This window comes from Manis pentadactyla, chromosome 4 (genome assembly GCF_030020395.1).
Source record: "Manis pentadactyla isolate mManPen7 chromosome 4, mManPen7.hap1, whole genome shotgun sequence".
In the NCBI taxonomy this organism is placed as follows: Eukaryota; Metazoa; Chordata; class Mammalia; order Pholidota; family Manidae; genus Manis; species Manis pentadactyla.
In genome coordinates, this window is record NC_080022.1 from 4,388,903 (window position 1) to 4,416,852 (window position 27,950).

The 27,950-nt window shown below is 48.0% G+C and overlaps 2 protein-coding genes across 3 annotated transcripts; one reads left to right on the forward strand and one right to left on the reverse strand.

The window, feature by feature from the left end:
• Positions 1-246: 246 nt before the first annotated feature.
• On the reverse strand, positions 247-19,464 carry NOL9 (nucleolar protein 9). 2 transcript variants are annotated; one of them, XM_036925359.2, is made up of 12 exons: positions 19,075-19,464; positions 18,071-18,290; positions 17,585-17,712; positions 14,946-15,081; positions 14,720-14,813; positions 14,101-14,198; positions 9,656-9,817; positions 9,167-9,464; positions 8,106-8,217; positions 5,375-5,552; positions 4,072-4,205; positions 247-3,169 (listed from the first exon to the last, which is right to left on the reverse strand). In XM_036925359.2, the coding sequence occupies exons 1-12, from the start codon at positions 19,435-19,437 to the stop codon at positions 3,020-3,022; spliced, it is 2,073 nt and encodes a 690-aa protein (XP_036781254.2). In that variant the 5' UTR covers positions 19,438-19,464; the 3' UTR covers positions 247-3,019. The 2 variants fall into 2 exon arrangements, with proteins under 2 accessions (XP_036781254.2, XP_036781253.2); XM_036925358.2 differs by having other exon boundaries at positions 14,720-14,816.
• Positions 19,465-20,324: 860 nt separating this feature from the next.
• On the forward strand, positions 20,325-27,902 carry TAS1R1 (taste 1 receptor member 1). The gene is made up of 6 exons (XM_036925346.2): positions 20,325-20,584; positions 22,009-22,315; positions 24,010-24,771; positions 25,180-25,392; positions 25,615-25,735; positions 26,655-27,902. Exons 1-6 carry the CDS (start codon positions 20,394-20,396, stop codon positions 27,584-27,586), a joined length of 2,526 nt encoding a protein of 841 aa, XP_036781241.2. The 5' UTR covers positions 20,325-20,393; the 3' UTR covers positions 27,587-27,902.
• Positions 27,903-27,950: the final 48 nt, after the last annotated feature.

The window sequence follows — 27,950 nt, forward strand, 5'->3', positions numbered from 1 at the left end:
GAGAGCCTGGCACTCCCTCTCACATCCCTGGGCCCAAACAGGAGTTAAAACTCCCATCACAATACTGAAATGGACACGTGTGCTGGCATTTACTGGGGTTTCCTGTCTTCCCGCATGCACCCAGATGTCACTAGCCCCCTTTCCAATGTTTACTGCCCCCATTGTTTTTGCCATAATTTCTCCAGGTGCCTAAATAATTTTCTGGAATAAAATGGCCTATCTATATACATATTACAGTTAAAGTGATAGTCTCAAAAATATTTAATGACAGGAAAGTTCCTATGTTAAGTAAAAAGGGCTGAACAGAAAGCCATACATACACCAGGACACCAGTTTTGTAAAACACACTTGCAATCTGGAAAAGACCAGATAAGGAACAGTGTCACGGCATTTACAGGGATTATCTATGTGTTGGTGAACTTAGGGCCATTTTCTACATGAGTCATTCATACAATTTTAAAAGCAGAATGTGGGGGTTTATGAAAACCCCCAGGAATGGGTACTCAGTGGGAGGTGAGGACCCTTCCTCAGGGGCCTCTGAAGACAGCATGCCGGGCTAGAAAACCACTTTTAAGGTAAACATGCCCTGAGGCAGGACAGACAGGACGGCTGCAGATTTCAACGTTTAGCTTCTGCTTTGCCGCAGTGTGACTGTGAGGTACCCTCTCTTGGTCCCTGCCCTCTTTTGCAGTTTACAGTCTAACCAGAGCCAGGCTATGTACGCTGAGCTACTTCTAGGCCTTTCCCACATGCTCATGGACTCCTCATAGCGATCCTGGGGTAAGAGCTCCCAGCCCATCTCAAAGGGGGACACAGGCTCACGGTACAGACCGCCCCAATGTCACACTGCCAGCCTGTGGCCCACAGGATTTAAACAGAGCTTTAACATGAAAGCCTGCTGCCTTTACCACTCTATTGCCACATCCTAATCTAAGGAAATAAACTACCGAATAGACAATTTTTTAAGAAATCACCATCTGGTACAACAGAAGGATCCTGTCTCCTCCCCATCAGTTGATTTCACACCATCCGTCAGGTTACTTCCGTAACTGCCCACAGAGGGGACCCAGTGGAGGCAGTAGGCAACCTCGACAACCCGAGATGTCCTCTTCCACAGGCCCCTTCCAGTTCTGTTCTCCAAAAGCATAATCCATGGGACCTAAGGGCCAGCCTAAGTATCCCTCTTCCCTTTCTTAAATCAGTTTCCACACACAGACCATCTTAGGGTCACTGAATCCTGCCCCAGGCCTAACAGAGGACAGACACAACTGGGCTGTCTTTGTTTATAAAATAAAATGAATCCCAGAATTTGAGAATCTTGTCTATTTTCACATCTTCCTCTCCTATAAACAGATCTCTCTGAAAGGACTATAAAGAGCCACAAAATCGGCGACTGAAGGTTTCCATGTGCTAAACTGTGTATTTTTTCTTATAATAAGCATGTACTGCTTTGGAAAGCACACACACAAAAATGACTAAGAGTTTTTGTTAATAACTCCACTCTAGAACTTATTCCCCATTCTGAAACACAACAGACTGTAGAAATGACAGAAAGCCCAAGCCACTGACACTGATAATTAAAAAAGACAGACATCCCCGGGGCCAGTCTGAGCAGGGACTCTGGGGCTGGCCAAGGAACCTGTCGCCGGGAGAGTGTCCTGTACAGGCTCCTGAGCGGCTTCCAGCCCCAGGTGGCCAGCTGACAGCTCCCTCTAGTGGCAGTGCTTGTGTTCTTTCCCGAGGACTGAAGCATCCCTCCAGGCAACCAGCAGGTAAGGCTAAAGGAAAGCCTGGATTTAAGGAAAATGCCAATGACAGGGCACCTCATTTCTCGAGCCCTGCTGGTAACGACCAGGGAGAGTATTGCTGTGAAGATACAGAGACAAAGCTGACAGTGGCACATTTTCTGCTAAAATTCTTTGCAAGACAGAAAAATGTGCACAGGCTAAAATTAGGTATAAATACGAGGCAACGGAGACCTGACATGGTCTCTGAGGCATCAAAACAAGTCCTGGGGGGTGACAAGACGCCAGCAGAGCACTGAAGCCCAGAAATGGTATGACCCCGCCTGGCCATCCTGTTTACCAACACGTCCAGCCCGGGAGGAGAAAGAAGTGAAACCACCAGGGAGAAAATCAGCAGTGTATTTCCATCCTTTCTCTCAACGCCAGCCTCCTGTTCCCTCTCAAAGCGCTGAACGGCACACACTGGTGCACATGCACACGTCCAGGCGCGGCTGCCCAGGGCAAGAAGGGGGCTTTCTCCCCAGAGCCGCTCCGCCAGTCCTTCCTCCAGACAGCCTCGTGCCCAGCGCTGCCGGCGTGTCTCTGACTGCAGATTAGAACTCAGTAAGGACAAATCTAGTTTTAAAAAGGCTGCAGAGAAGCTTCCTGGATTTCAGAGCAATTTTTGCAGCATAAAATCCTGATTTAAAAAAGAAAGAAGAGCTCTTGAGTCCAAACTTTCACCTATCAAGTCTTGATTAAATGAAACAGCCCAAACACAGTCTTTTAACACTGGACCCACGGGAACAGATGAGAACTCGCATGGCATCAAATGAGCGGGGGATGCTGGCATGCGGGAGCTGCCATCGCTGCCTCCACATCCTGTTATGCTCACAGTACTGCTGGCCAGCCTGCCTTCTTCCCTGGTACGTGTTCGTGGCCCCACTGTACCTATTTTTATCCAGATTCTAACAACCAGGTTCTTAAAAGATCTTTTTAAGGAATCAACTGTGTTCTTTCTGCTCTGGTGGTGTACAAACGTCTCCTTGCTGCTTTATCACTTTAGAAAACAAAGTATGATTGGCTATACCGGAGCCTAGGGCCGAACTCTAGGTCATGGAGCCTTAGGAAGAGAGTTGAGTTTGCCCTAAACATACTCGTGAGTTACAGGAAACACCATTTGCTATGCAAGTGCATCCTTCACCGCCAAAAAGCCCCATTGTCTGCTGACGTCAGGCTGGAGACAGTCAAGCTTTCTGGTAGAAAAGTTCCTTCCCTTATTAAAGACATCAGCATCAGTTTATTTTTCGATAGAACTTAGGCCTGGGGTATAGTTTCCGTTCACAGTTTTCCTCAATTTCTCTTGCTCCAATTTTCTCTGATGCTCCAGGAAGTTTAAAATTGTAATCTGTTGTGATGTAAGGTATTGTCCCTTCAAGCCCGCGCTGAAATGGAAACACAAAGAGAATCGTGGAAATACTCCAAATCTAACCGACAAGAGTCTGCATTGTTTTAATCCTTCCCCAGAAAGCAGTGTTAAAAGTGAGAGTCTGATAAGTCTTAAAAGACATTTAGGAAGGGGATACAGGGATATTATGTTTAGTACACGTAGTGTGGGGGATCATGGTGAAAACAGTGTAGCACAGAGAAGGCAAATAGTCGATCTGTGGCATCTTGCTGCACTGATGGACAGTGACTGTGTTGGGGTCTGGGTGGGGAATTGATAACATGGATAAATGTAGTAACCACACTGTTTTTCATGTGAAACCTTCATTAGAGTGTATACCAATAATAACTTAAAAAAAAAAAAAAAAAAAGGACATTTGCTTCCCTTTCCCTCAAACGGCCCACTTAAAGCAACAAGCCCAGGGACAAAGGGGACAGCTTCTTTCCTGGCCAGTTCAACCCCACATACACATCAAATGGCATGAGAACAGGTGGGTGGGGGTGGGTGTTTCTCTCAATAAGATAAAATAAACAGGTAAGAAGGAGGCTCGAAGGCCTGTAGTTTGGCACTGGGCCCACACAGATGCCCCTAGCCAATGTGACCTTCCCACGGGCGCACCTGAAGACCATCCTTAGGGAAGGTAATCCTGGGAGGCCAACTCTGCTCTCTTTGCCCAAAGCCTACTTCTGCCACGAGGGTCTTGACCACGAGCAGTGGCAATTCCTGGCCTTAGCCTCTGAGGTGCATCCTGACACCCCACCTTGCCTCACTCAGCCTCTACAACAAAGCCTGAGTCTCCCAAGCAGTAACCCATTTCTTGACCCCTGCCCCAGCTTCAGGTCACTCTCTATGACGTGCACAGTGGCTACCTCCAGGGCTGTCCCTGGGAGTTGCACTCACCTGGCTCTTGAAGACACACTGTGGGATGGAAATGGCTCCGACCAGCAGACAATTCACGTTTCTTAGCTCCTCTGGGGGCACAGGAGTGAGAATGTGGTAAAGCCTCTTCTCCATGTCAATGCCTCTACAAATTCCTTGAAGATACACAAACACACAAAAATATTCCATTCTAGAAGATATCAAACCCTCCCTACCATTCAGAATTGCTGAATGGCTAATTTCAACTGTGCTTTGCTTTGGAAATACAAAGCGCCAAGAGATGGGGCATCTGAGGACCCCTGGTACCCTTCTCTGTGCTCAGCTGCGGAACCACCGTGGTCCACACACCAAAGTCCTGGACTGCCAACAAAACGTGCACAGGGAGAAAACCCGCCTCGACCTCTCCCCATCACCATCCCTTCTCTATGGTCAGTACTAAGGAACATAGTTTCTATGGACACACTTTTGAGAAGTACAGTATTGCACAAGTCAGAAACATGTATTTCATTACCTAAGGACTTTGCTAATTTTGGATTATATAGGCCTAGCATGCTTCCAGAAACATATACTGACATTTAGTGACCTCAGAGGGCCAGGGGAATGGTCACAGAGGCTTGGTGAAGGAGGTGGGGACCCCAGTTACCTGGAGACTGTGTGGCCCATGGTCCTGCCCCGTGAGATGAGTGCCCCGGGGCATGACACAATCAGATCATTCCTGACTGGGGACCAGTGCACAAAGGAAGGCAGCTCAGACTGATGTGGTGAGAATGGGTGAGATGGGGGGGAGTCTGACAGATTTAGGAAATGGAAGCTTCCAGACCTGCTAGTGGGCTGGATGTGGTGAACAAAGGCAACAGAGTGCCAAGGAGGACCCACAGGTCTGGTGCCAACACTAGAGTGAATCTCTGAAGGACTGTTCACAGGCCTGGGATCAGGAGATGGTGTAAGCAGGAGGAAAGGATTTGGGAGATCAGGACCTTGGTCTTTGATGCAAGTGAGGCATCCAGGTGGAGGGCTTGGAACTCGGGCTTGTGGTTGTGCTGGACAGATCCTATGGGAAGTCAGCCTAAAGATGGCATGAGAGCCCCAGCAGTGAGCAAGATTGCCTGGAGAAGGCCTGTCAAGTGAGAAGGGCAACCAGACCCTTGGGGTTCCCAGATGGGATGCAGAGAGGCTGGCAGGAGCAGCTGACAAAGAGCTGCCTCCTCCCCAACACGCTCACTGACTGCTCCAGCCCAGAGTCAGCTATAAGGTCAAGGTCTGCCATCTATAGTTAAAGTGATCTACTGCATTAGGTTCACACACAAGCTTTACTCGTACTCACCGAACCCTACACAATCACAGATCGGAGTCTGGGCAAGCAGGATGGGCCCATTTGCATATCCTCTGACATCATCCAGGATTTTGCAAAGACCAACCCAGCTGGCATTCACAGCATATAATATATGGGTAGGAGCGACATCAGAGTGAGTAATCCGGAGTGCAACTGCATTGAAAGGGACCTGGAAAACAGATTTGTATCTCCCTGTTCTTTCTACTGGAAAGACTACTTCCACTTTTTATAAGCTGACTAGCCAACTATCTTAAGTTATGTCTGACAAACTGCCTGCTAAGAAGTATCTAAACATAACGGAAATGCTAACCAGCATTTGTTTAGGGTTTCACTGCTTTAATACAGAGAACCTAAGAAATTTACACAAATTTCTTGTATACCAGCAACACTCCCTAGAAATCTGAACTGAATGCCTGGAAATTTCCTGTCTAATGAGACACATAAGTTTGGAGGCACCCTAAATGAGTTAAATTCGAAGAAGACTGTGAAAGCCCCGTTTGCTGAGAGGTCTCTTAATGTAATAAAGTAAAAATCCATTCACTGAGAAAAAGCCACCATCCACCTTCTAATATAACATACTGAATTAATAGATTACATTTCTGGGGCACAAAATGAATAGCTACCTTTAACTTTCTGGGTAATTCCAAATTTCTAGAGCAGAAAAGTATTTTGTTACACATATTATTTAAATTTCAAAACAACTTTGAAATAGCAAAAAGCAGATTAAATTACTGACTGGCAGATAGTTACACAGCATCTCCAAGTGAGAAAATGACCCCATCAACCAAAACTCCCAAACAAACTGCCTTACAGTCTCTGGTGGAGCCGACAGGGCAGCCTGGAGCCGTTCTCACCATCAAGCCTGGGAGACAAACCCTTGGCCATCCAGGTCCACTGCTCCTGCCTCAGGAGTGTCTCTTGAGGAAGCATTTGAAGACAAGTTTATCTGGTGTCAGGCCTGTGTGACCGCCTGACTGTGCCCTGTCTTCCAAGCTGTAAACAGAGAACGTGACGGCCTCCCCCTCACTGGGCTGCCGTGATGTCACCAGGGCAGTCCATGCAAAGTGCTGAGCAGAGCACCTGGCACACAGCGAGGACTCAGTACTGGACAGGCTGCACACCAGGGAGGAAACAGTCTGGGCTCTAGAATGAGTCTCAGACCCAACTCTGACTCTGCCACTTTGGGTAAGCTGACTTAGCATCCCTGGCCTCAGCATCCAAAAGACGAAGAACAACAAATGCCGGCGAGGATGCAGAGAAAGGGGAACCCTCCTACACTGCTGGTGGGAATGTAAATTAGTTCAACCATTGTGGAAAGCAGTATGGAGGTTCCTCAAAAGCTAAAAATAGAAGTACCATTTGACCCAGGAATTCCACTCCTAGGAATTTACCCAAAGGAAACAAGATCTCAGATTCAAAAAGACAGATGCACCCCTATGTTTATTGCAGCACTATTTACAACAGCCAATATATAGAAGCACCCTAAGTGTCCGTCAGTAGATGAATGGATAAAGAAGAGGTGGTACATATACACAATGGGATATTATTCAGCCATAAGAAGAAAACAAATCCTACCATTTGCAACAACATGGATAGAGCTAGAGGGTATTATGCTCAGTGAAATAAGCCAGGCAGAGAAAGACAAGAACCAAATGATTTCCCTCATTTGTGGAGTATAACAACAAAGCAAAACTGAAGGAACAAAACAGCAGCAGACTCACAGTCTCCAAGAAGGGACTAGTGGTTATCAAAGGGAAAGGGGTAAGGGGGGTGGGGAGGGTGGGTGGAGAGGGAGGGAGAAGGGGATTGAGGGGCATTATGATTGGTACACAAAATGTAGGGGGGAGGTCACAGGGAAGGCAGTATAGCACAAAGACAAGCAGTGTCTCTATAGCATCTTATTATACTGATGGACAGTGACTGCAATGGGTGGTGGTGGAGGGGCTTGATAATATGGGTGAATGTAGTAACCACAATGTTGCTCATGTGAAACCTTTATAAGATTATATATCAATGATACCTTAATAAAAAAAAAAGTCCCTGGGCCTGGCCTCAGTTTTATCATCTATAAAATGGGAATAACAGGACCACCGTGACCTATAAAGGGGTTAACACAGGGCACAACTGAGTAAGCACTCAGGAAATACACCTGTTGCTTTTTTATGCTCTCATCATCCAAAATCTTAAAATTACGGTGGTTTCTTCCCAAAATAATTCTTAAGAACTTGTATTCCAAGATGCAAGAACTCTGGTGCTAGAATCTACTTCTGGTAACACGAAGTACTCTCTGGATGCACCACTCCAACACTCACTGAATTCTCACGGCCACTCTGTGCAGTCTGGTATAGCCTCCCTGCTACAGCTGAGAAACTGAGTCACACACAGCTAGTCAGCAGAACCCTGGGGCTGAACTGCCTGGGCATAATCCCAATGCCACCTCTGGGATTAGGTAGAACATTCAGCCATGCCCAGCACAGAACAGCCATTCAGAGCAGACTGTGGCACTGGACCACCTGGGTCTGATGCCAGCTCTGCGCCTCTGCTCGGTTTCTCAGCCTCCCCTCTGTAAAATGGGGATAGCTACGGACCCCACACCCAGGACTGCTCTGAGGATTAAATGGGCAAAGAGTTACAAGAGGCTGAGAAGCGCTCTTGGCACACGAAGACAAGGAGTGTTTGTTAAGTAAACAATATAAAGACAATATTGTTTAGTTTAAGTTACCTGATAGGGTATCAGACCATGCAGGGGACAAAGTGGTTGCGGCACTGGGGGCTGCAGCTGGCCGAGGTAACCCAGCACCGCCAAATCACGCAGGACTTTGTTGTGTGACTCTCTGAAAAGACAATCAGAATGAGGTAAATAGAGATTCAACACTCGAGTCCACCTCCCACTCAGGAAGAGTTCATTTATCACCACATCAGATTCACGAGAGCATGTTCCCACCTGCACATGTGCAGACCCTGTCTCTCTACAAGCCCCCTGGAAAAACATGAAGCGTAAAGATTCTTCTTCAAGTCAGAGCTCCAGGCAACCAGAAGGGCAGACCACATCTGGACACAGATCTTCCTCAACTTACAAGAGTCATGACCCAGTATATTCACCATAAACTGAAAATATTGTTAAGTTGAAATGCATCTAAAACATATAACCTACAGACATCATAGCTTAGCCTGCCTTATATGTGCTCATAGCACTTACATTAGCCTACAGTTGGACAAACTCATCCAACACAAAGCCCATTTTAAAATAAAATTGTCAAATGTCTCACAATTTATTGAATACTGTACTGAAAGTGAGAAACAGAATGAGTGTGCGTGAGTGCAGGATGGTTCCCTCAGCTGTTTACCCCCATGGCTGCACTGGCCGGCTGGGAGCTGCGGCTCCCTGCTGCTGACCAGCATCACGAGAGGGTGTCGGACCATATATTGCTACCCGCAGAACAGACCAACACTCAAATTTCCAAGTACACGTTCTGATGAATACATATTGTTTTCACACAATCATAAAGTCGAAAAACCGTTAAGCCAAACCACTGTAAGTTGGAGAACACCTGTATCTTTGTTCTGAAAAATGTGTATGTATATGTGTGTATATATAGATAGATTATCTATGTATATATAGAGAGATAATCTATCTGTATATATATTAGAAATAGCTGATTCTCTTTCATAAATATATAGATGTGATAGAGATGAACATTTTAGATCTTACTCCCTTTAAGGTACTGAGGACAGAAGATGCTGTTAAACTGAAGAAAACAATTTTCCAGCCATGATATTTACCTGTTTCTTGGAGTTTTTCTATTAACAAAATCCGACTGGACACACATCAGTTTATGTCCAGTAAACACAAGTGGACTCTCCTTTTCTTCGTCAGCAAATTCCAAATTATCTGCAAATTCAGCCAGCTGGTAACCTCTGTTTCTGACTTTGGCCTTGCTTTTCGTGTACAGGCCATCCATGCTGTCTACGTAGTCAGGGGTGAGATCTGGCATGTATCTACTTCGGCCAAAACTGAACTGAACAACATGGCTGGGAGCCAGCAACCGGATCAGATCAATGAGAAGCAAAAGCCCTTTGTCTATGAAGAAGCAGATGACATAAACACAGTTAGTGCCCTAATAAATGAGTAACACACTCCCATGAGAAAATGGTACACTTACCCTGAGACAAAGAAATGGCAAGAAAAGCCAGGCTGCAGCAGTGATGCCTGAGAGCCAGGCTCACTCCTGCTGACCGCCCTCGTCTACAGCAGGGCCCCCACGTTCTTACCTATCACCCAGCCCATCGTGTTGACGATAAGAGGGGACTCTCTCTTGTAGGAGCTGAACACATACTTTATCATCTCAATATAATTCTCATGGTTGTTTTTACAAGCAGGCTTTCCATAATAAACCATTTTCTGTGGTGTCCTCTGTTGGGTGAAAGGTGGTCCTGAGAAGAAGAAGAGCAGTCAATTCATGACTACTCAAAAGGTGGTGCGTCATCACTGACGGTGGTCCTGGGGAGACCAGAGACTCCCCACTACTGAGAAGAGCTGCACTCCCATTTTCAGAAATCTAAGGTTTCAACTTATTACAAAGAAATGTTCACTTTTGCAATATGGTTAATCCCAACTATGTCCTAAGAGAGCCATTCATTCAACACATTTACTGAGCGCTGGGCATTGTACCAGGTACTTAGGATACATCTGTGAACAAACATACCTGTCCTTGCAGGGCTTACATGCTAATGAAAGGGCAACTAGTAACAACCCAGTCAACTACTGGAACACAGCACTTACTGTGTTCTAGGTACTTTACAGGTGGTCTCTAATTTTCATAAAAACCCGATGAAGTAGGTAGTATTATCATCCCCATTTTTACAGACAAGGAAATTGAGATATTAACTTGACCAAGAAATTATCAACGGGGCTTGAACTGAAGTGACCCAACTCCAGAGTTGACCGTCCTAATCGGTCTAGCCTGAGCACCGCCCATCTCTCCTGGCTGGGGCTGGGGCTGGGGTCAGCATGCTCAGCGGGGTCACCCAGGCTATGTGGTAACACGGTCAGCAGGGCAAAAGCCTTGATCAGTGTGGCTGATGCAAGGCCACTTGGTAGGGTTGGCAAGGCTCCCTCTAGGTTGGGGCCAGGGAATTTGGGGTACCCACAGCTGAGGGGGTGGCCTGCATAGTAGAGGGATTGAATAAATAAAAAGGAATGGAGCAAAAACATAATTATATTGAGAATAAACACAACCAGGGTTCTTATCATCAGAGAAGGAACTTATAAATATGGAAGGGTGAAGGCTAACTAGAATGATCCTAGGTGTTACACTGGAATCAGTGACAGGTATAAACTCATGGCTTAATAATAAATAGGGAGACAATACACAGAAAGAGATAAAGATGTGTGTGTGTATGTACATATCCATACACGTACATGTATGGTGTGTGTGGGTTTAAAAGTCCTTGTATTTCTAGCTCTGTCCAGTAAGCGGATCTAGAAGCAATGACATCCCAGAATAAAGAACACACTTTGTTACACTAAGAGTGGAAAACCCTGACAAATGCTACCTAACCAAGTGATCAAAGCCAACATCTCTAGTGACAGGACAAACTGGCAGCATGCTGACATGATGCAACAATGTTACTTCTAAATCAAATCAGGAGGGACAGCCTAGAAATGCACTCCTTAAAACTGACAAGGTCATAAAGATAAGAAAAGCCAGAGGAACTGATCCCAACCGAAGCAGACTACAGGTTTGGAAGTATACACGGGACCTACACGGATGCTGGGACACTGGACAAGGCTCGAGTAACAGTGCTCCTGCAGGGCCACTATCCTGATTTTGGTGGTTGTATTGTGATGATGTAGCAGTGTCCTTGTTTTTAGAAACACCCACTGAAAAATTAAGGAGTAAAAAGAGAAAAGAAAACTAAATGGACTAGAGAAGATGTAAAAGGAATAAAAAGAAACATTGAAACCAGCTAAAGAACCAAGTTTTACACAATTATTTCTGATAGAGCTGTAAAACAATGTAAACATTTTACGACTTCCTCCTGACAAAGTCTATTCAATCCTTAACATATCTAGTAACCTAACGTATCATCACCTGCTTTTTTAAAAAGCCAACTAAAAAATCACACAATTATGTCAACAGACACAGAAAATGCATTTGACAAAACCTAATGTTCTTTCATAATAAAAAGATTCCACATACTAGGAATAGAAGGCAACCTTTTCAACCTGACAAAGGCCAACTATGGAAAATCCAGTTAACATCAAACGGTGAAAGACTGGATGCATTCTGTCTAAGATCAGGAACAAGAAAAGGATGTTTCCATCCACTCAACACTGTATTGGAGGTTCCAACCAGAACTATTAGACAAGAAAAAGGAATTAAAGGCAGCCAAATTGGAAAGGAAGAGGTAACACTATCTCTATTTGCAAATGACATGATCTTATATATAGAAAATCCCAAAGAATCCACAGTAATCTACTAGAGGTAATAAAGGAACCCAGCAAAGTATACAAGAGTAACACATAAAATCACTTGTGTCTCTATACACCAGCAATGTATAATCTGAAAAGGTGTTAGGAAGGTGATTCCACTTACAGTAACAGCTAAAAGAATTCAATCCTTAGGAACAAATCTGACCAAGAAAATAAAAGACTGACACACTAAAAACCATAAAATATTGCTGAAAGAAATTAAAAATTAAACAGTTGGAAACATATCCCATGTTCACAGACAGGAAGACATAGCATTGTTGTCAATATTATCCAAAGTGATCTAGAAATTCAACATAATCCCTATCAAAACTCTAACAGCCTTTTTCACAGAAATGGAAAAGGTGATCCTCAAATTCATATGGAATTGCAGGGGTCCCCAGAAGGCCAAAACAATCTTGAGAAATAGTAAGGTGGGAAGACTCACATTTCCCAACTCATGTTTCTCTTTTAGTGTGGGACTGGCATAAGGACTGACATATAGACCAATGGAATAAAATAAATAGGCCAGAAATAAACCCTCACATATATGGTCAAATGATTTTCAACAAGGCTGCCAAGACCATTCAATGGGGAAAAGACAGTCCTTTTAACAAACAGTGACTGGAAAATTGGATATCCACATGCAAAAGAATGAAGTTAAACCCTTTCCTTATATCAAATACAAAAATTAATTCAATATGGATCAAAGACCAAAATGTAAAAGCTAAAACTTATAAAACTCTTGGAAGAAAACATTACAGAAAATCTTTGTGACATTAGATTTGGCAACAACTTCATGGATATGACACCAAAAGAAAACACAGATAAATTATACTTCATAAAAATTAAGAACTTATGTGCATCAAAGGGAGTACCAAGAAAACAAAAAGACAACCTATAGAAAGGAGTATTTGCAAATCATGTATCTGATAATATACAAATAATAAACAAACATACAGAAAACTACAAAAACTCAACAAAAACAAACAACTCAATTTAAAAACAGGCCAAGGAAGGACTTGAATAAATATTTTTCCAAAGAAGATATACAAATGGCCAATCAACACATGGGAAGATGCTCAACATCACTAGTAATTAAGGAAATGACAAAGCCACAGTGAAATACCACTTCACACCTGGGATGTAAATAATCAAACGTCTATAATCAAAATGACAAGTACTGGTGATGTTGTGGAGAAGTAAGAACACTTGTGCATTGCAGATGGGAAGTAAAATGATGCAGCTACTGTGAAAAACAGTCTGGCAGTTTTTCAAAAGGTCAATCATGGAACTACTGTACGGTATTACTCAGCAATTCCACTCCAAGTTATATATCCAAAAGAACTGAAAACAGGGATTTGAAAAGATCTTTGTACACCGATATTCGCAGCAGTACTAGTCACAACTGCCATAAAGTGAAACAATCTAAGTATCTATCAACAGATGAATGTATTATCAAAATGTGATACAGCCATAAAAAAGAATTAAATTTTGATATATGCTACAATACAAATAGACCTTAAAATGACTAGGCTTAGTAAAAGAAGCCAAACACAGAAAGGCAAATATTGTATGATTTCACTTATATGAGGTACCTAGAACGGGTAACTCATAGGGACAGAAACCAGAATAGAGGTTACTAGGAGCTGGAAGGAGAGAGGAAGGGAGGAACTGTTATTTAGCAGGTAGAGCATTTCAGTTTGGGACAATGAAAAATTTTGGATATAAACAGTGGTGATGGTTACACAACCCTGTGAAGGTACTTAATACCACTGAATTGTACATATATCAATGATTAAAATGGCAAATATCATGTTATATATATTTTACCATTAAAAAAACAATGTGGGGTTCTGGATTGGATTCTCTAGCAGAAAAAGGACACTAGAAGGATAAATGGTGAATGTGGAATAAAACCTATAGTTTAATTAATACTATTTTGTCAGTGTTCATTTCTTGGTGTAGTTCATTGTACAGGGTTCCATAAGATGTTAGTATTACAGAATGGCATGTTTCTAGATTACATAAAACAAAATTGACAGCTCTATTTACTAAAATGGAACCTTTACAAAGTACCATTTCTTTTTTTGAGGCTAGAGGAACACTTATGGGAAGACCATGAGTTTGCTAGGGAGCGATGTTCACTTTGTATATTTTATACTTTCATATTCTCTGAGTTTTTTTTAAGTATCACTTTTTAGTTTTATAAAACCAAGACATTTAAGAAATATATAATACACACCTAGAATTGGTTCTGTAATATTAAGTAAAGAAATGCAACCTGGAGGAGTAAATTCTGTCTGTCCCAGATCACATTCCAAATAGTCAACACAGGGAATACTGAAAATTTAAAAGAAAGAAAATCTTAATTACCTTTACTACGTCAAAACGACAAACTGACTTTAAAGATGTTGTGCAATACAGGCATAATCCACCCTACGTGGCCTTTAAGGTGGAAGGCGCCAAAGATGACAATCAATATAAAAAAAAATGTAAAGAAAAATGTGATGCAGGCAGGGTGACAGGGCCCATTCATTATGTGGATACAACTTCGTCTTTCCTAACATTTCACCTTTAAAATACAACAGAACTTATCCCTATTCTGAATCTCTGGATATGGACAAAGAGATTCTGAGACCAAGTGTCCCCTCTCCCAAGCTCCCCCATAGGCAATGTCTGTACATAGAGAGCGCTGTCACCTCAGTCCGAAGACAGCACTCAGAGAATGCCAACACTCAGCTGAGCAGCTTTATACAGTTTTTGGTAATCTCTACTTAGAAGTCAGGATGCATTCCCATCCAGTTTCTTAAACTGAGAATCCTACTTCATGCTCATGTCAAAACAAGAATGAAAACACTTACCTATTTAACAACTGGTTCATCAGGTATCTATTAAAAGTTGACTTTCCAACGTCCTGATGTCCACAAACTAGAATGATAGGGCAGCCATCTACTTCTTCTGGAGGCAAAACAAACAGTGACCCTGAGCACCAGCCACCTTCTTCAGGACTCTAATCGTCATAAGCAGTGCTCCGAGGCTTTGGCAGATGCGGATAAGTGCCCGAGCTGCTTGGTGTGCATTACTCACCACGAGAAACGCTGACAAGCTCCTCCACGGCTGAAAGCATCCTCTCTGTTAAACGAAGGCCTTTTTTTTTTTTCTCTCTTCTAATGCCAACAGACCTCAAGGCTAAATATTCAGAATTAATTTGGAAAGTTGGAGTCTGAAATTGACAATTCAAGCTTTAAGAAAAAGTAAAAACAAAGGCAGTTCACTTCTAAATTAATAAGCCTCATGCAGTTATGAGCTATAAAATATAAACTCAATCCCCTCGCTCTCACCCCCCAAATACAACCCTTCAGTAAGTCTTATCAAGTCTATTACTAACGTCTCTTTTTTATAGTGCACACTTACTTCCAAGCTGTCATCACCTCCACAGGAGACTCCAAAGAAAAGGAAAATGTGGGGAAACTAAAGTGATTGCCACAAGACAAATTCAAGAGAAGACCAAAGCTGTGGATGAGGTTGGTGATGTGGAAGAAAGCCAAGACAATCTCCAAACACATAAAGAAGACAAAAACGATATGTAGAGTGGACAGGATGTGGAAGACAGGGCCACTAAGTGCAGCGGCATCTGGGAAAAATGTCAGGAAACCATGGGAAAGCAACCTAAGGGATGGAAGAGCAGGCTCCTAGCTGAAGCAGTGGGGCTCAGAGGGAATAAGGCCACAGCGTGGAAGAGACCACCCACGATCACATCCTCATGCGATTCCTGAACCCCGAGGAGAAAGACATCATAAACGGAATGACCTCCTGTCAGCAACTCTAAGTCCTAGAAAACAACAGAGCAAAACCTTCAAGGTTTTGAGGAAAAATCCTTTGAAACTACAATTCTACACTGTGCTCAACTATCAGCCACTGAGGGCAAAATAAAAGTATCTTATAAAATGAGATTATCTACTTTCTATGAAAAAATAACTCCAGGATGTATTAACACGTAAATGTGGGATAGCAGCATACAGAATATAAACAGTGATGGTTGGGTAAGTCCCAGAAAAAACCAACACTGAAAACAAACGAAAAAAAAATGTCTCTGGCCATGGAATTTATAATGCCCACTTACAAGTAGCAAAGGTGGGGATGCCCATTTCCTTCTCTGTAGCCCTGGCCAGGCTACTGGATTCCGCCATTCTGCACTAGATTAAATATATGAGAACACAGTATCTGTTCACCTTCCAGTCCTCATTTCATACCTTCTCTCACTTCAAGCCTCCAACACCTGCCTGCTCCATACACCCCCATTTAGCAATGACCTTGGTCCACTTCTCAGAGCAACAGGGAGCAATTGGAGAACTTCTACTTGCCCTTGGCCCCCTTGGGGCATTTCCTCCAGTTACTTTGGATGAACTGCCTATGCTCCTAAAGCCAACCCCTCTTCCACTCAGACACCAAATATCAGCCCATCCTCGACACATGTGCACCACCAGCTCCTCTCTCTACTGCATTTGTCAGGGCTCTCCCCTCTGGATCATTTCCACCTGCTGTGTTCAAAAGTGCTAAGTTTTTTCAATCCATCCCACCAAAAAAAAAAAATTATCTTGAACACTTACTCCTCCAGCTATTCTGTCATTTCTTTCCTTCCCTTTCCAGCAAAACTCTACAAAAGCAAAATCCTTTACTACTAAACCTTTGCATTCCTCTCTTCCCAGGCTCTTGAACCCATTCTGATGTCATCCCGCTAAGCAATCTACTCCACCACTCGTGTCCAGACCACGCTTCTACACGCGGTTCCTTTCTCAGCCTCATCTTACCATCAGCACCCACAGACACAGCTGCTCACTTCCGTCTCCTGCTAAGACTCCCTGAGCACACTCACCTGGTTTTCCTCTAACAGTGATGCCCACTCCTCAGTCTCTCTGTTCCCTCCTCTAGACCACTTCTCAGGAGTGCCTTGGGGCTCAGACCTTGAACCTTCTCACTTCTGTCTGTACCAACTCCCTGGGTGTTATACGATCTTTAGGGAAGAGACCTTTGGAAACCTCTTCTGCTAAAAGCTCCCAAATTTAAATTTTCAACTCCCTGAACTCAGACATATATTCAACTTGCCCACTTGATATCTTCAGTTGAATGTCTAACAGGCATAACCTAAACCTGCCCCTCCCACAGCACACCCATCTCAGTTAATGGCAGCTCTGTGCACCGAAGTGGTCAGGCCAAAAAGCCTGGTGTTATTCCCTGATTGTTCCTCACATCCAATCTGTCTAATAATCCTATAGATTAGACTCAATTTATGGCTCATGGGAAACAATTAGAGTAATAAAACCGGACTTCAGGAAATTAATAACATGGCCAGCAAAAAATCTGGAGGTGAGAGAGAGAGATGGGAGAAAGTCCAAGAAATTACTCTGAACTCATTCATAGTTTTGAGAAAATATATCCTTAGATTAATAAATCAAGATACTAAGGTAACTATTTTGAAAATACCACAAGGCATTTAACCAACTACAATATGAAATGATGACTTTCACTGAAGAATGACACAAGAGGGGAAAAGAGACATTTTTTCACAATATCCCTTCTTATACTTTCTTTACTGTTCATAGGTATTACAAGCTGTATAACCGACAGCACGACAGACTCATCTTCCAAGGGAGCATCCTACAGTCATCTGACACGACTGTTTCAGTCAAAGTATCAGCAAAACTCTGAAAGAGAACTGGTTTTACCTCTTGTACAAAAACGTTAGATAAACCTGGGTGGCTGGTTATGAAGTTTACAGTGGAGGTTTTCAGACGTTCCAGCATCAAGATGGAGCACAGAGGAGAAAAGTTCTTCATCAACCAACTCCTGTCATCTGTAAAGAGAAAAATCAACTACTTTAAAAATAGTAACTTCATTAAATTCTATGCCCTTTAGGACTACCACTTCCTCAGTTAAACTGTAAACTTTTTTGAGAGGAGAAATTGTATTTGCGAGCCTTTTTCAGGAGGCCCCATTGCATAAAAAATAATAATAATAGAAGTCAACCAGGTTTGCTGTGTGGGCCTTGGGCAACTTTTCTCACCTGTAAAATAGTGAGAATAGTTTCAATCTCACGACTCTTGTGAGGGTTTAACCAGATACAAAAAAGTGTGCAATGTCTAGGCTATAATTAGCATCTAAAAACTGCCAGCCTCATTTCAGTACACCCTCAGTCAATTACCCAGTATTACCTCGGTTAAGATGAGATCTGAGCAAAGTTCGGGCTTCCCTTTTCATCTCCTTCTTGCTGTTCTCAGGCATCGTGTAGTGAACTGCATTGATAGTCAGGCGCGAGTGGGTGTAGGGAGAGAAGACATCCTGGGCAGGCTGGCCTTGGCTGATGGTGAAACCAAACACCTGCACCTGGCCGTAGAGGCAGGTCACACGACAGATCCCGCTAAAAGTAAAACCCTAGCAGGGCAAGAGAAAAGAAGGTAAGAAATAACATTACATATTCTGTTACTAATGACTGGGATTTTCTAAAATCTAAATCGCTACTCATAACAAAAGGTGGCTGGTTTCTAAGTAACCACACATTGCACTAGGCAAAGATCAAGTACTCACTATTTTTAGCTTAAGACTATGTTCCAGGACAGCTGGACAGGGCGGGTGAACACTGACACATAAAGAACAAGGGGTCCCGAGGGCTGGGTTCTGCTGTTCTCACAGCCCCACGTCCTCCCAGAGGCACACTGCCTGCCAGGTCTCTGCCATTCCTGGGTTTTCACTTCTCTCCTTCACTGCAGAGGGCCCTCCCAGAGAGGCATCCAAGCAAAGAGCAAGGGCCCTGCGAGCGCGCGGCGTGGGTTTGAATCCTGGCTCTGCCTCTACTGTACACCTTTTGGCAAATCACCTAAGCTACCTCAGTTTCTTCGTCTGTGACATTCATAGTAATAGGGATAAGATTCAATAAAGGTCTGGGAGTATTAAATGGGTTCACAAACCTGACACACTTAGAATACTTAGAGCCTGGCATTTCTAAGCATCCAGTAAATGCGACTACTTTTACTATTATTACTGTTACAATCCCCTTCGGCTCCGAAGGCCTAGAACCGTACAGCGGGGTCCTCGTTACTAGCTGCTCAGAACCACCGCCGCGAGGAACCGCCAGTGGGCCACGGGCTTCGCTCGCCGGCCACCCCCGGGCCGCGTCTCCAACCCCGACGCCGCTGCCGGACTCCGCGGCGCGACCCACCTGCCTGAGCGGTAGGAGCAACAACGCGCGGCCCGGACCGGCCGGGCGCACTGGCGGGATGGGAAGGACCGCGGGGCCGCTCGGGGCCGGGGCCGCGGCCGGGCTGGGAGCCGGACTGGGGGCTGCGGTCTTGGGCCTCCGGGCCGCCGCGCGCCACACCAGGGAGCCGCCCTCCCGCCAGTCCGCGCCGGCCGCCTGGGCCTGCAGCAGCCGCCGCCGCAAGCGTTTCCGGCTGCACCAGCGCAGGGCCCCGAGCCGGCGGCGAGGCCGACGACTGAGGACGAGCTGGGTCCGGGCCTTGCGGGCCCGCAGCCACGTGGAGCGTAGGCGCCCCCGCTTCACCGGCTGCACAGAGTCCGCCATGTTGGCCGCTGGCGCCTGCGACAATCTCGCGAGAGCCAGTCGCCCCGCCTCGAGGACCTTCGAGTGGCCTGGAGCCGCGGGCGCCCTCTGCCGGCGGCCCTGGCAGCGCACCTGGGCTGCCGCGGGTCCTACAGAGCCTCCCACAGAGGCTCCCGCCGGCCTGCGGGGTCTCCCGGCGGCTACCTCAGGGACATAATGTCTTGGCCGACCCACCGAGGGCCCCATTTACGTTATGCAAAGGTCCCATTCCGGCCGCCTCGGCAGGGAAAGCCAGATACCCTACCCTGAGTCCAGGGCCGCCATTCTAGAAATCCAGCTGGTATTTTTTTTTCCCTGGCAGAAAGAGCTCCAGGATCAATTTAAACAAAACCGTTCTATTTGCATACCCTCTGTTTGCATGCATTTGTCTTTGGGCTGAAGGGAGCAACCCTGAATAACAAGGCAAACCCACAATGATTCACTCAGAATTTCGGTGTCAGAAACCAAGGACTGGTGGGAGGTCTACTCAAAGCTATATCTCATTCGGTAAACCGAGACCCAAGTCAAAGATTCTACAACGCATCACACCCTGATAGCAACCCTCCACACCCCGTCCCTCAGGGCCCCTGTGTCCCTACCTTCCTCTGACCCCACCCCACCCCAGTAGCCAGGACTCCTGAGCAGGTGAAGAAGTCCCGGGTAGCAGAGCAAGGACTGAACCACAGCCTTCCAGAGGAGGGGTAAGAGGTGCCGCCCAGTTTTGCATCTGTGCCTTCACCCTGCCCAGCTCCTGAGGACCACAGGTCCGGAAGGCGGAGGCAAACAGCCTGGTTCCCGCAGCTGGGGTCCAGTCCCACCCCTTTCATAGGCATGAAGTTGGGAAGCATCCGGGCAACTGCTGTCTACGCTATTTAAATGCCCAGACCTGGTCCAAGGGTGCTGCTCGGCCATGCTGGGCACAGGGCTGTCTGGCCAGCATGTTACTGCAGGCAGCTCTCCTGGTCGGCCTGCAGCTTTCCCTCTCCTGCTGCTGGGCCTCCAGCTGCCACGGCACAGAGTCATCTCCCGACTTTAGCCTCCCTGGGGATTACCTCATTGCAGGCCTGTTTCCTCTCCACTCGGACTGTCTGGGGGTGAGACGTAGACCCACCGTGACCCTCTGTGACAGGTGAGTGAGGGGTCATCAGAACCACCACCTAGTGGGGCCCTTGCCATCCAGGACGTCTGTCTGTCCTTCTGTCCTTCTCAGCCAGGACCTTGCCCTTTCTATCACAATTACAGTCCGGTTATTTCCTGACTTTATGACATAACGAGGTAGAAGGATTACACAGGTGTGGCCTTCCCCCATCCCCATCCCCTCCTGACTCCCACCCAAGTTCAAACTCCTTAGACTCCTCATGGCAAGTGTGGTTCACTATAAGGAGGGCAGAGGAAACACATGGCATGGATGCTTCAGGAGCTTAGCAGAAATCAATTTGATCAGTGTCTTCATGAAGTGGCTTGAGGGAATCAGGGCTTCCACAGCAGGATGCCGTGAACGTGAAGCAAACCTGATGGCTGACCTCAGAGGAAGGTGCTAGAAAGCCTCAGATGAGGACTGGCCTAAAGAGACTGCAGATGGGAGCCTGGGGACAGAAGCCTTGGGGGACACATTAAACGGGTTGCAGATAACTAACTGAAGGACTGCACTGGGCAGGAGGCATTGAGTTTCCTGAGTGACTCAAGGACAGAAATGATAGAAATGACAGAAGACCCTTCTAATAAGGAAAGTGAAATGGGCAGCACTTCAAGCAGGTTCCCAGCATGCCTCTGTTGGGATCCAGCCAGCAGTTTCCTAAACTAGGCAATGAGAAGCACAGGCCCTCACCACATTCATGAGTGCTCCTATAAGAAGCACTGGTCAGATGAGGTTAAGCAGGTATGGGCTTAACTTTACATGTCACCTTAGCTGGGCTCTGGCACCCAGTGGCCAAACACCAGTCTAATGTTGCTGTAAAGGAATATTTAGATGTGGTTAACATTTAAACCAATAAACTGAGTAAAGCGCATTGCCCCCATAATATGGGTGGGCCTCATCCAATCAGTTGAAGATCTTAAGAGAAAAGATTAAGATCCTGGAAAACGAAGAAATTCTGCCTTCAGACTCAAGACTGCAACATCAACTCTTGCAGGAATTCCCAGGCTGTCCTGCAAACTTCAGGCTTGCCAGCCACCACAATCATGTGAGCTGAAGCCTTAAAATAACCCTCTCTTTCTCTCATATGTATATATGTCCTATTGGTTTTATGTGTCTGGAGAACCCTGGCTAACACAGCTGGTTTCTCCACTTCAGGACTCCCTGAGCCTTTCAATGCTAATGGCAGGGGGGAGTGGGATGGGTTGTGCATTACAACTTGTTCCCCACCTCTCCCAAGGCCTGTTAAGAGAACTGTGTGTCTGCTTCTGGGCCCACATTGAGGTCAAGGCTGTAGGGAACTGCAGGGAATGACCTCAGAGCTTCCTTTCTTCCCCACTCAGCTGGGGGTTCTAGGCAGCCTGGAGGTCTCTGCAGGACCCCGCCCTTCTCAGCTCTCAGCTTTGCTTTACCTGCAGCCTTGACAGATTCAATGGCCATGGCTACCACCTCTTCCAGGCCATGCGGTTTGGCATTGAGGAGATAAACAACTCTACAGCCCTGCTGCCCAATGTCACCCTGGGGTATGAGCTGTATGACGTGTGCTCGGAGTCAGCCAACGTGTACGCCACGCTGCGTGTGCTCTCCCTGCTGGGGACACATCACATAGAGATCCAAGGAAACCCTTCCCACTATTCCCCCACGGCCATGGCGGTGATTGGGCCCGACAGCACGAACCACGCTGCCACCAGCGCTGCCCTGCTGAGCCCCTTCCTGGTGCCCCTGGTAAGCTGGACCCCAGCAGTTGGCCCATCTCCTCTTCTGGCAAGTCCAGCCTGTGCTGGGGCAGGGGGAGGGGGCTGCTGCACCCGAGGCCGGCCTGGCTGCTGGATCTCCTGGGTGGTCACTGCTTGTCAGTCACACGCAGAGGTCTTGCCTCTCATGCTCCCGCCTCAGGGTTCCTTCCTCCCTAAGAGCTGCTCCCAGACCTGCCTGCCTGAGCGCCCTCGGGAAGACCTGTTCTCCTTTGAGACTTCTGCCCCCTCTCCTTCCACTGTCCCATGTCCTTTGTGAGGACTGAACACTTTTCGTTTTGCACCCCACAGACTTCTCCACATCTCCCCACTTCCCTCCCCACCTTCGTCCAGGCTGTGGCTCAGAGGTGGGGCCTCTCAGTGTGCTGATGACCAGTCCTGTCCCTCTGCTTGCCCACCTCTCCCCAGGCTGCCTGGAAGCTTCCATCCCCTCACCTTGCCAGCACATCTACCCCCAGCGCTGCTCTCAGCCCCTTTTTGAGGCGCCCCTGCACCATCTCTCGCTGGTTTGCTTCTCACTCTTCTCATTTGCTTCTCGACCCACTGCCCCGTATTCTGCCCTCACTGCTCCTGCTCTTGCTGTGATCTCAGCCTTCTAGTTTCCGAGACCACCAAAAGCTCTTCGGCCCTTCTTTACCTTACGTGACGACTGTGACATTTTTGACCAGTCCTTCTGGGACACTCTGTCCTTGGCATTTACGACCCACCTTCCCTTGTGGCACCTCTTCCCCTGCCTCCCATGAAAAGGTGGGTGACTCCCCGAGGGCAGACCTCTCCCATTTCCGGGCAGGCCCTGGCCACAGCTGAACTTCCCGTTCTCCAGCCTCTGTTTGGACTCCTGAGCACTGAGCCACACCCAGTGTCTCCACTTCATGGACCCAGCAGGCCCCAAACTGAACTTACCTCCTAACACAGCAAAAGCCCCTTCTTCCTGCATCCTGGTGCCAGCCCACCTGCCTGAGTGACCATCTCTACCCAAGCCAGACCCAGCCATCCTGCCTGTGTTCCTCCTTCCCCAGCACCATGGCTTCTGCTCCCACCTTCCCATGCTGCCAGGTCCATCCCATCTTCTCCATCGCCACTGCCACATCTTTAACTCAGACCACCATGTCTTTCTTCTAGATGGTTCTATCAGCCTCCAGTGGGTTCTCCCTGACTCTGGCCTTGAGGCTTTTCTAACACATTCTTCACGGAATTAGAGATAGGCTCCTAAGACACAAGTCGGAACATATCACTTCTCTGCCTACACCCGTAGGGGCTCCCAACGGTCGGCAGATGAAGTCCAGGCCTCTTAGCATGCGAGTTAAGGCCTCCTGCCCAGACACACCTACCCATGCTCCCCATCTTCCTGGCATCTGACCTCCAGCTGAGCGAAAGTCCTTGTAGGGCACAGAACATGACACCACTTCATCCCCTGCTTGCGACTTTTGTCCCCTCCATCCACCAGGCAGATTCCAAACTTCTCCCAGAAGCCTCCCCTTGGGGCCTGCCCCTTCCCTGTGTGTAACTTGGCCTCAAGGGTCCAGTAATGCTCTCCCCTAGAACGGGGGCTGGGACCTCAACTCCATCTTCCCTGTGTCTCTGTGCCCAGCGCAGGACCAGCAGGGGAGGGGGAGCTCTCAGTTGAGGCTGACATCATTGAATTGCTGATATGAACCCCCACAGATCAGCTACGAGGCCAGCAGTGTGCTGCTTGGGGAGAAGCGGCATTACCCCTCTTTCCTGCGCACCATTCCCAGTGATGAGCACCAGGTAGACACCATGGTGCGGCTGCTGCAGAGGTTCGGGTGGGTCTGGATCTCGCTGGTTGGCAGTGATGGTGACTACGGGCAGCTAGGGCTGCAGGCACTTGAGGACCGGGCCACTCAGCAGGGCATCTGCATCGCCTCCAAGGACATCATGCCCTTCTCTGCTCGGCCAGGTGATGAGAGCATGCAGAGCATGATGCAGCACCTGGCACAAGCAAGGACCACTGTTGTGGTCGTTTTCTCCAGCAGGCAGCTGGCCAGGGTGTTCTTCGAGTCCGTGGTGCTGGCCAATCTGACTGCCAAGGTGTGGGTTGCCTCAGAAGACTGGGCCATCTCCAGATACATCACCAGTGTGCCAGGCATCTGGGGCATCGGCACGGTGCTGGGAGTGGCCATCCGGCAGAGGCTTGTCCCTGGCCTGAAGGAGTTTGAAGAGGCCTATGTCTTGGCAGAAAAAGGGGCCCAAAAGCCATGCTCCAGGGGCTCCCGGTGCAGCGGCAACCAGCTGTGCAGAGAGTGCTGGGCTTTCACGGCACAGAAGATGCCCACGCTTGAAGCCTTTTCCATGAGCTCTGCCTACAACGTGTACCAGGCTGTCTATGCTGTGGCGCATGGCCTCCACCAACTCCTGGGCTGTGCCTCTGGAGCCTGTTCCAGGGGCCGAGTCTCTCCCTGGCAGGTGAGGCAGCCTAGCCCCTTGCACCCTGAATCAGGGGGCTTTCCTGAGGCAAGCCGAGTGGTCACCCCGTGGGTACCCTAAGGGCTGGGGGTGGGGACAAGGCAGATTCCTTCTCCCAGACTTCCCTTCTCTGAACCTTGGTGCCCCGCAACCTGCTGTGCCTCTGGGCCAGGGCTAAAAATCTCTGTAAAGGCTCTTTTCTTGGAGGCTTCCTCGCACACAGGAGGCCAGATGGGAGGGTCAAAGAGAGGAGGGGGGGGGTCTGAGGAAGGGGCCATGAACTTCCAGACAGGCCGAAACTGCCCTGATAGAAGCCCAACCAGGCCCTAGGCATTTGCTTCCCGGGCTGTCTGGGTCTGGGAGGGCCCAGTCGGAGCAGCCTGTGTCATCTTCAGCTGTTTATTCCAGCTGCTGGGGCAGATCCACAAGGTGAATTTCCTTCTACACGAGGACATTGTGATATTTAATGACAGTGGGGACCCTCTCAACGGCTATGACATAATTGTCTGGGACTGGAATGGTCCCGAGTGGACCTTCAGGGTCATTGGCTCCTCCACACAGTCTCCAGTTCGGCTGGACATAAATAAGACCAAAATCCAGTGGCATGGAAAGGACAACCAGGTAATGAGACATGGTCACTTGCCAGCCAGGTTACTGCCTTATCAGCAGCCTGGAGCCTGGGGACAACGCTGACACAGCTTACCCAGCAGGGGGTGGGGGGGGAATGCCAGGTACTAGGCCACCCTGGCTCTACCCAGCCCTGCCAGGACAAATGTTCTCCATTCCCATATGAGCATCCCCTGACTGTGGCATGTGATTAAGAAACCCTGTGGCTTCTTGCAGGTGCCTAAGTCCGTGTGCTCCAGTGACTGTCCTGAAGGGCACCAAAGAGTGATTGTGGGTTTCTACCACTGTTGCTTTGAGTGTGTGCCCTGTGAGGCTGGGACCTTCCTCAACAGCAGTGGTGAGTGACCCATGGAGTGGGCGAAATGGCCAGCACTCCTGGGTCTGTGCACAGATGAAGGATTCTCCCACATGTGCAGAGCCTGGGGCTCAATCCCTTGGCTGCCAGTGAGGTACAGGTTTAAGGATGCCTGCCACCAGACTGAATTCTGATCAAGCAGAAACAACCAGTTGAAAGCTTCAGACCTAGTTGTGTCCTTTATTAGAGAGCTCTCAACCCAACTCCAACAGGTACAATCTTGTCCTTATTCCACTTCTTTATCCAGAGAGTTGTAGCTCTGTTTCCTTTGTGCCCACCCATGCTGTCTGCATAAAATCCCTTCTAGTGCCCAAGCAAAAGAGGCCAGACCTTGAATAGACTGGCCTGAATGCAGACACAGGCATATCTACAGCAGGAAAAAAACAAGCAGCATACTCCACCCAGAGATGCAAAACCAAGATCAGAGAACATACTGAAGTAGACATGGGTTTGGGGCACTGCCCACATTCTTTCTTTTTACTGAGAGTTAACTCAGAGAAATCACAGAGTGGCAGCTCAGGAAGGTGGATTTAGTTAGTGGAAGTACTGGAGAGAGATAAAAGAGCCCATCCTTTGGGGCTGGCTGTTCCCTTTGGATCACAGCCTTCCTGGTGTGTGGCGGAGCTACTGGAGTAAGGCCCTCCCTTTGGACCTCCTGGTTGGTAAACCCCTTCTGTGGTCATGAGCTTACAGCACCTACCAAAGGGTCTCCAGAATCTGTAATTAACACAGACACTTTGAAGAAACACATGATCTTGGGGCTCCACTTAGAGCTAGCCTTATCTCACTGTGCCCAGCAGAGCTTAGCTGTCCCAGCACTTTGCGGGCCTGCACGGCCTCCCTTCCCCATTCCTGCTCTGCTCATATGGCTCTCAGAAGCCCTCTCCACCTTCCCTTTCAGACCTCCACAGCTGCCAGCCATGTGGGCGAGAAGAGTGGGCACCTGAGGGAAGCCAGACCTGCTTCCCACGCACAGTGGTTTTTTTGACTTGGCATGAGCCCATCTCTTGCATGCTGCTGGCAGCTAATACCCTGCTCCTGCTGGTGGTGGCTGGGACTGCTGGCCTGTTTGCCTGGCACCTGGACACCCCTGTGGTGAGGTCAGCTGGGGGCAGGCTGTGCTTCCTCATGTTGGGCTCCCTGGCTGGGGGCAGTTGTGGTCTCTACGGCTTCTTTGGGGAGCCCACAGTGCCCATGTGCTTGCTACGCCAAGCCCTCTTTGTCCTTGGTTTTGCCATCTTCCTGTCCTGCCTGACAATCCGCTCCTTCCAACTGGTCTTCATTTTCAAGTTTTCTGCCAAGGTACCCACCTTCTACAATGCGTGGGTCCGAAACCATGGTGCTGGCCTGTTTGTGGTGATCAGCTCTACAGCCCAACTGCTTATCTGTCTAACTTGGCTTGTGGTGTGGACCCCACTACCCGTCAGAGAATACCAGCGCTTCCCTCAGCTGGTGGTGCTTGACTGCACAGAGGCTAACTCGTTGGGCTTCATGCTGGCTTTCACCTACAATGGCTTCCTCTCGGTCAGCGCCTTTGCCTGCAGCTACCTGGGCAAGGACCTGCCAGAGAACTACAACGAGGCCAAATGCGTCACCTTCAGCCTGCTCCTCAACTTCGTGTCCTGGATAGCCTTCTTCACCACGGCCAGTGTCTACCAGGGCAAGTACTTGCCCGCGGTCAACCTGCTGGCAGTGCTGAGCAGCCTAAGCAGTGGCTTCAGCGGTTACTTCCTCCCCAAGTGCTATGTGATCTTGTGCCGCCCAGATCTCAACAGCACGGAGCACTTCCAGGCCTCCATCCTGAACTACACCAGGCGCTGCGGCTCTACCTGACCACTGGGTCGCGCAGGGCCACACCAGGCCGGGCCAACTGGAAGCCTCCCCTGCCCTGAGGGCTGAAGGTCGAGCGGGGCGCGCAGGGCCTGGGCTGTCTGGGAGGCCTTTGGGTTCCTTGGTCTTGGCTCGGGAAGTGTAAGCCCACAGGAAAGCACAGTCCGGGTTCCCGGCTGCCAATAAAGAGGTGAAATGTGCGTCTAGGCTGAACGTATTGTCTGGGGCGAGGGTGGGGCGCGGCCTCTTCAAGCCTGAGGGCGCCGCGCGGGGTAACCGCAGCCGGAATCTCGGGACCCGCCAGAACCCTGCCGGAGCCAGAGCCCAGCTTGCCGTTGCCGGGCAACTCAGGGAGGCGGGCCTAGCC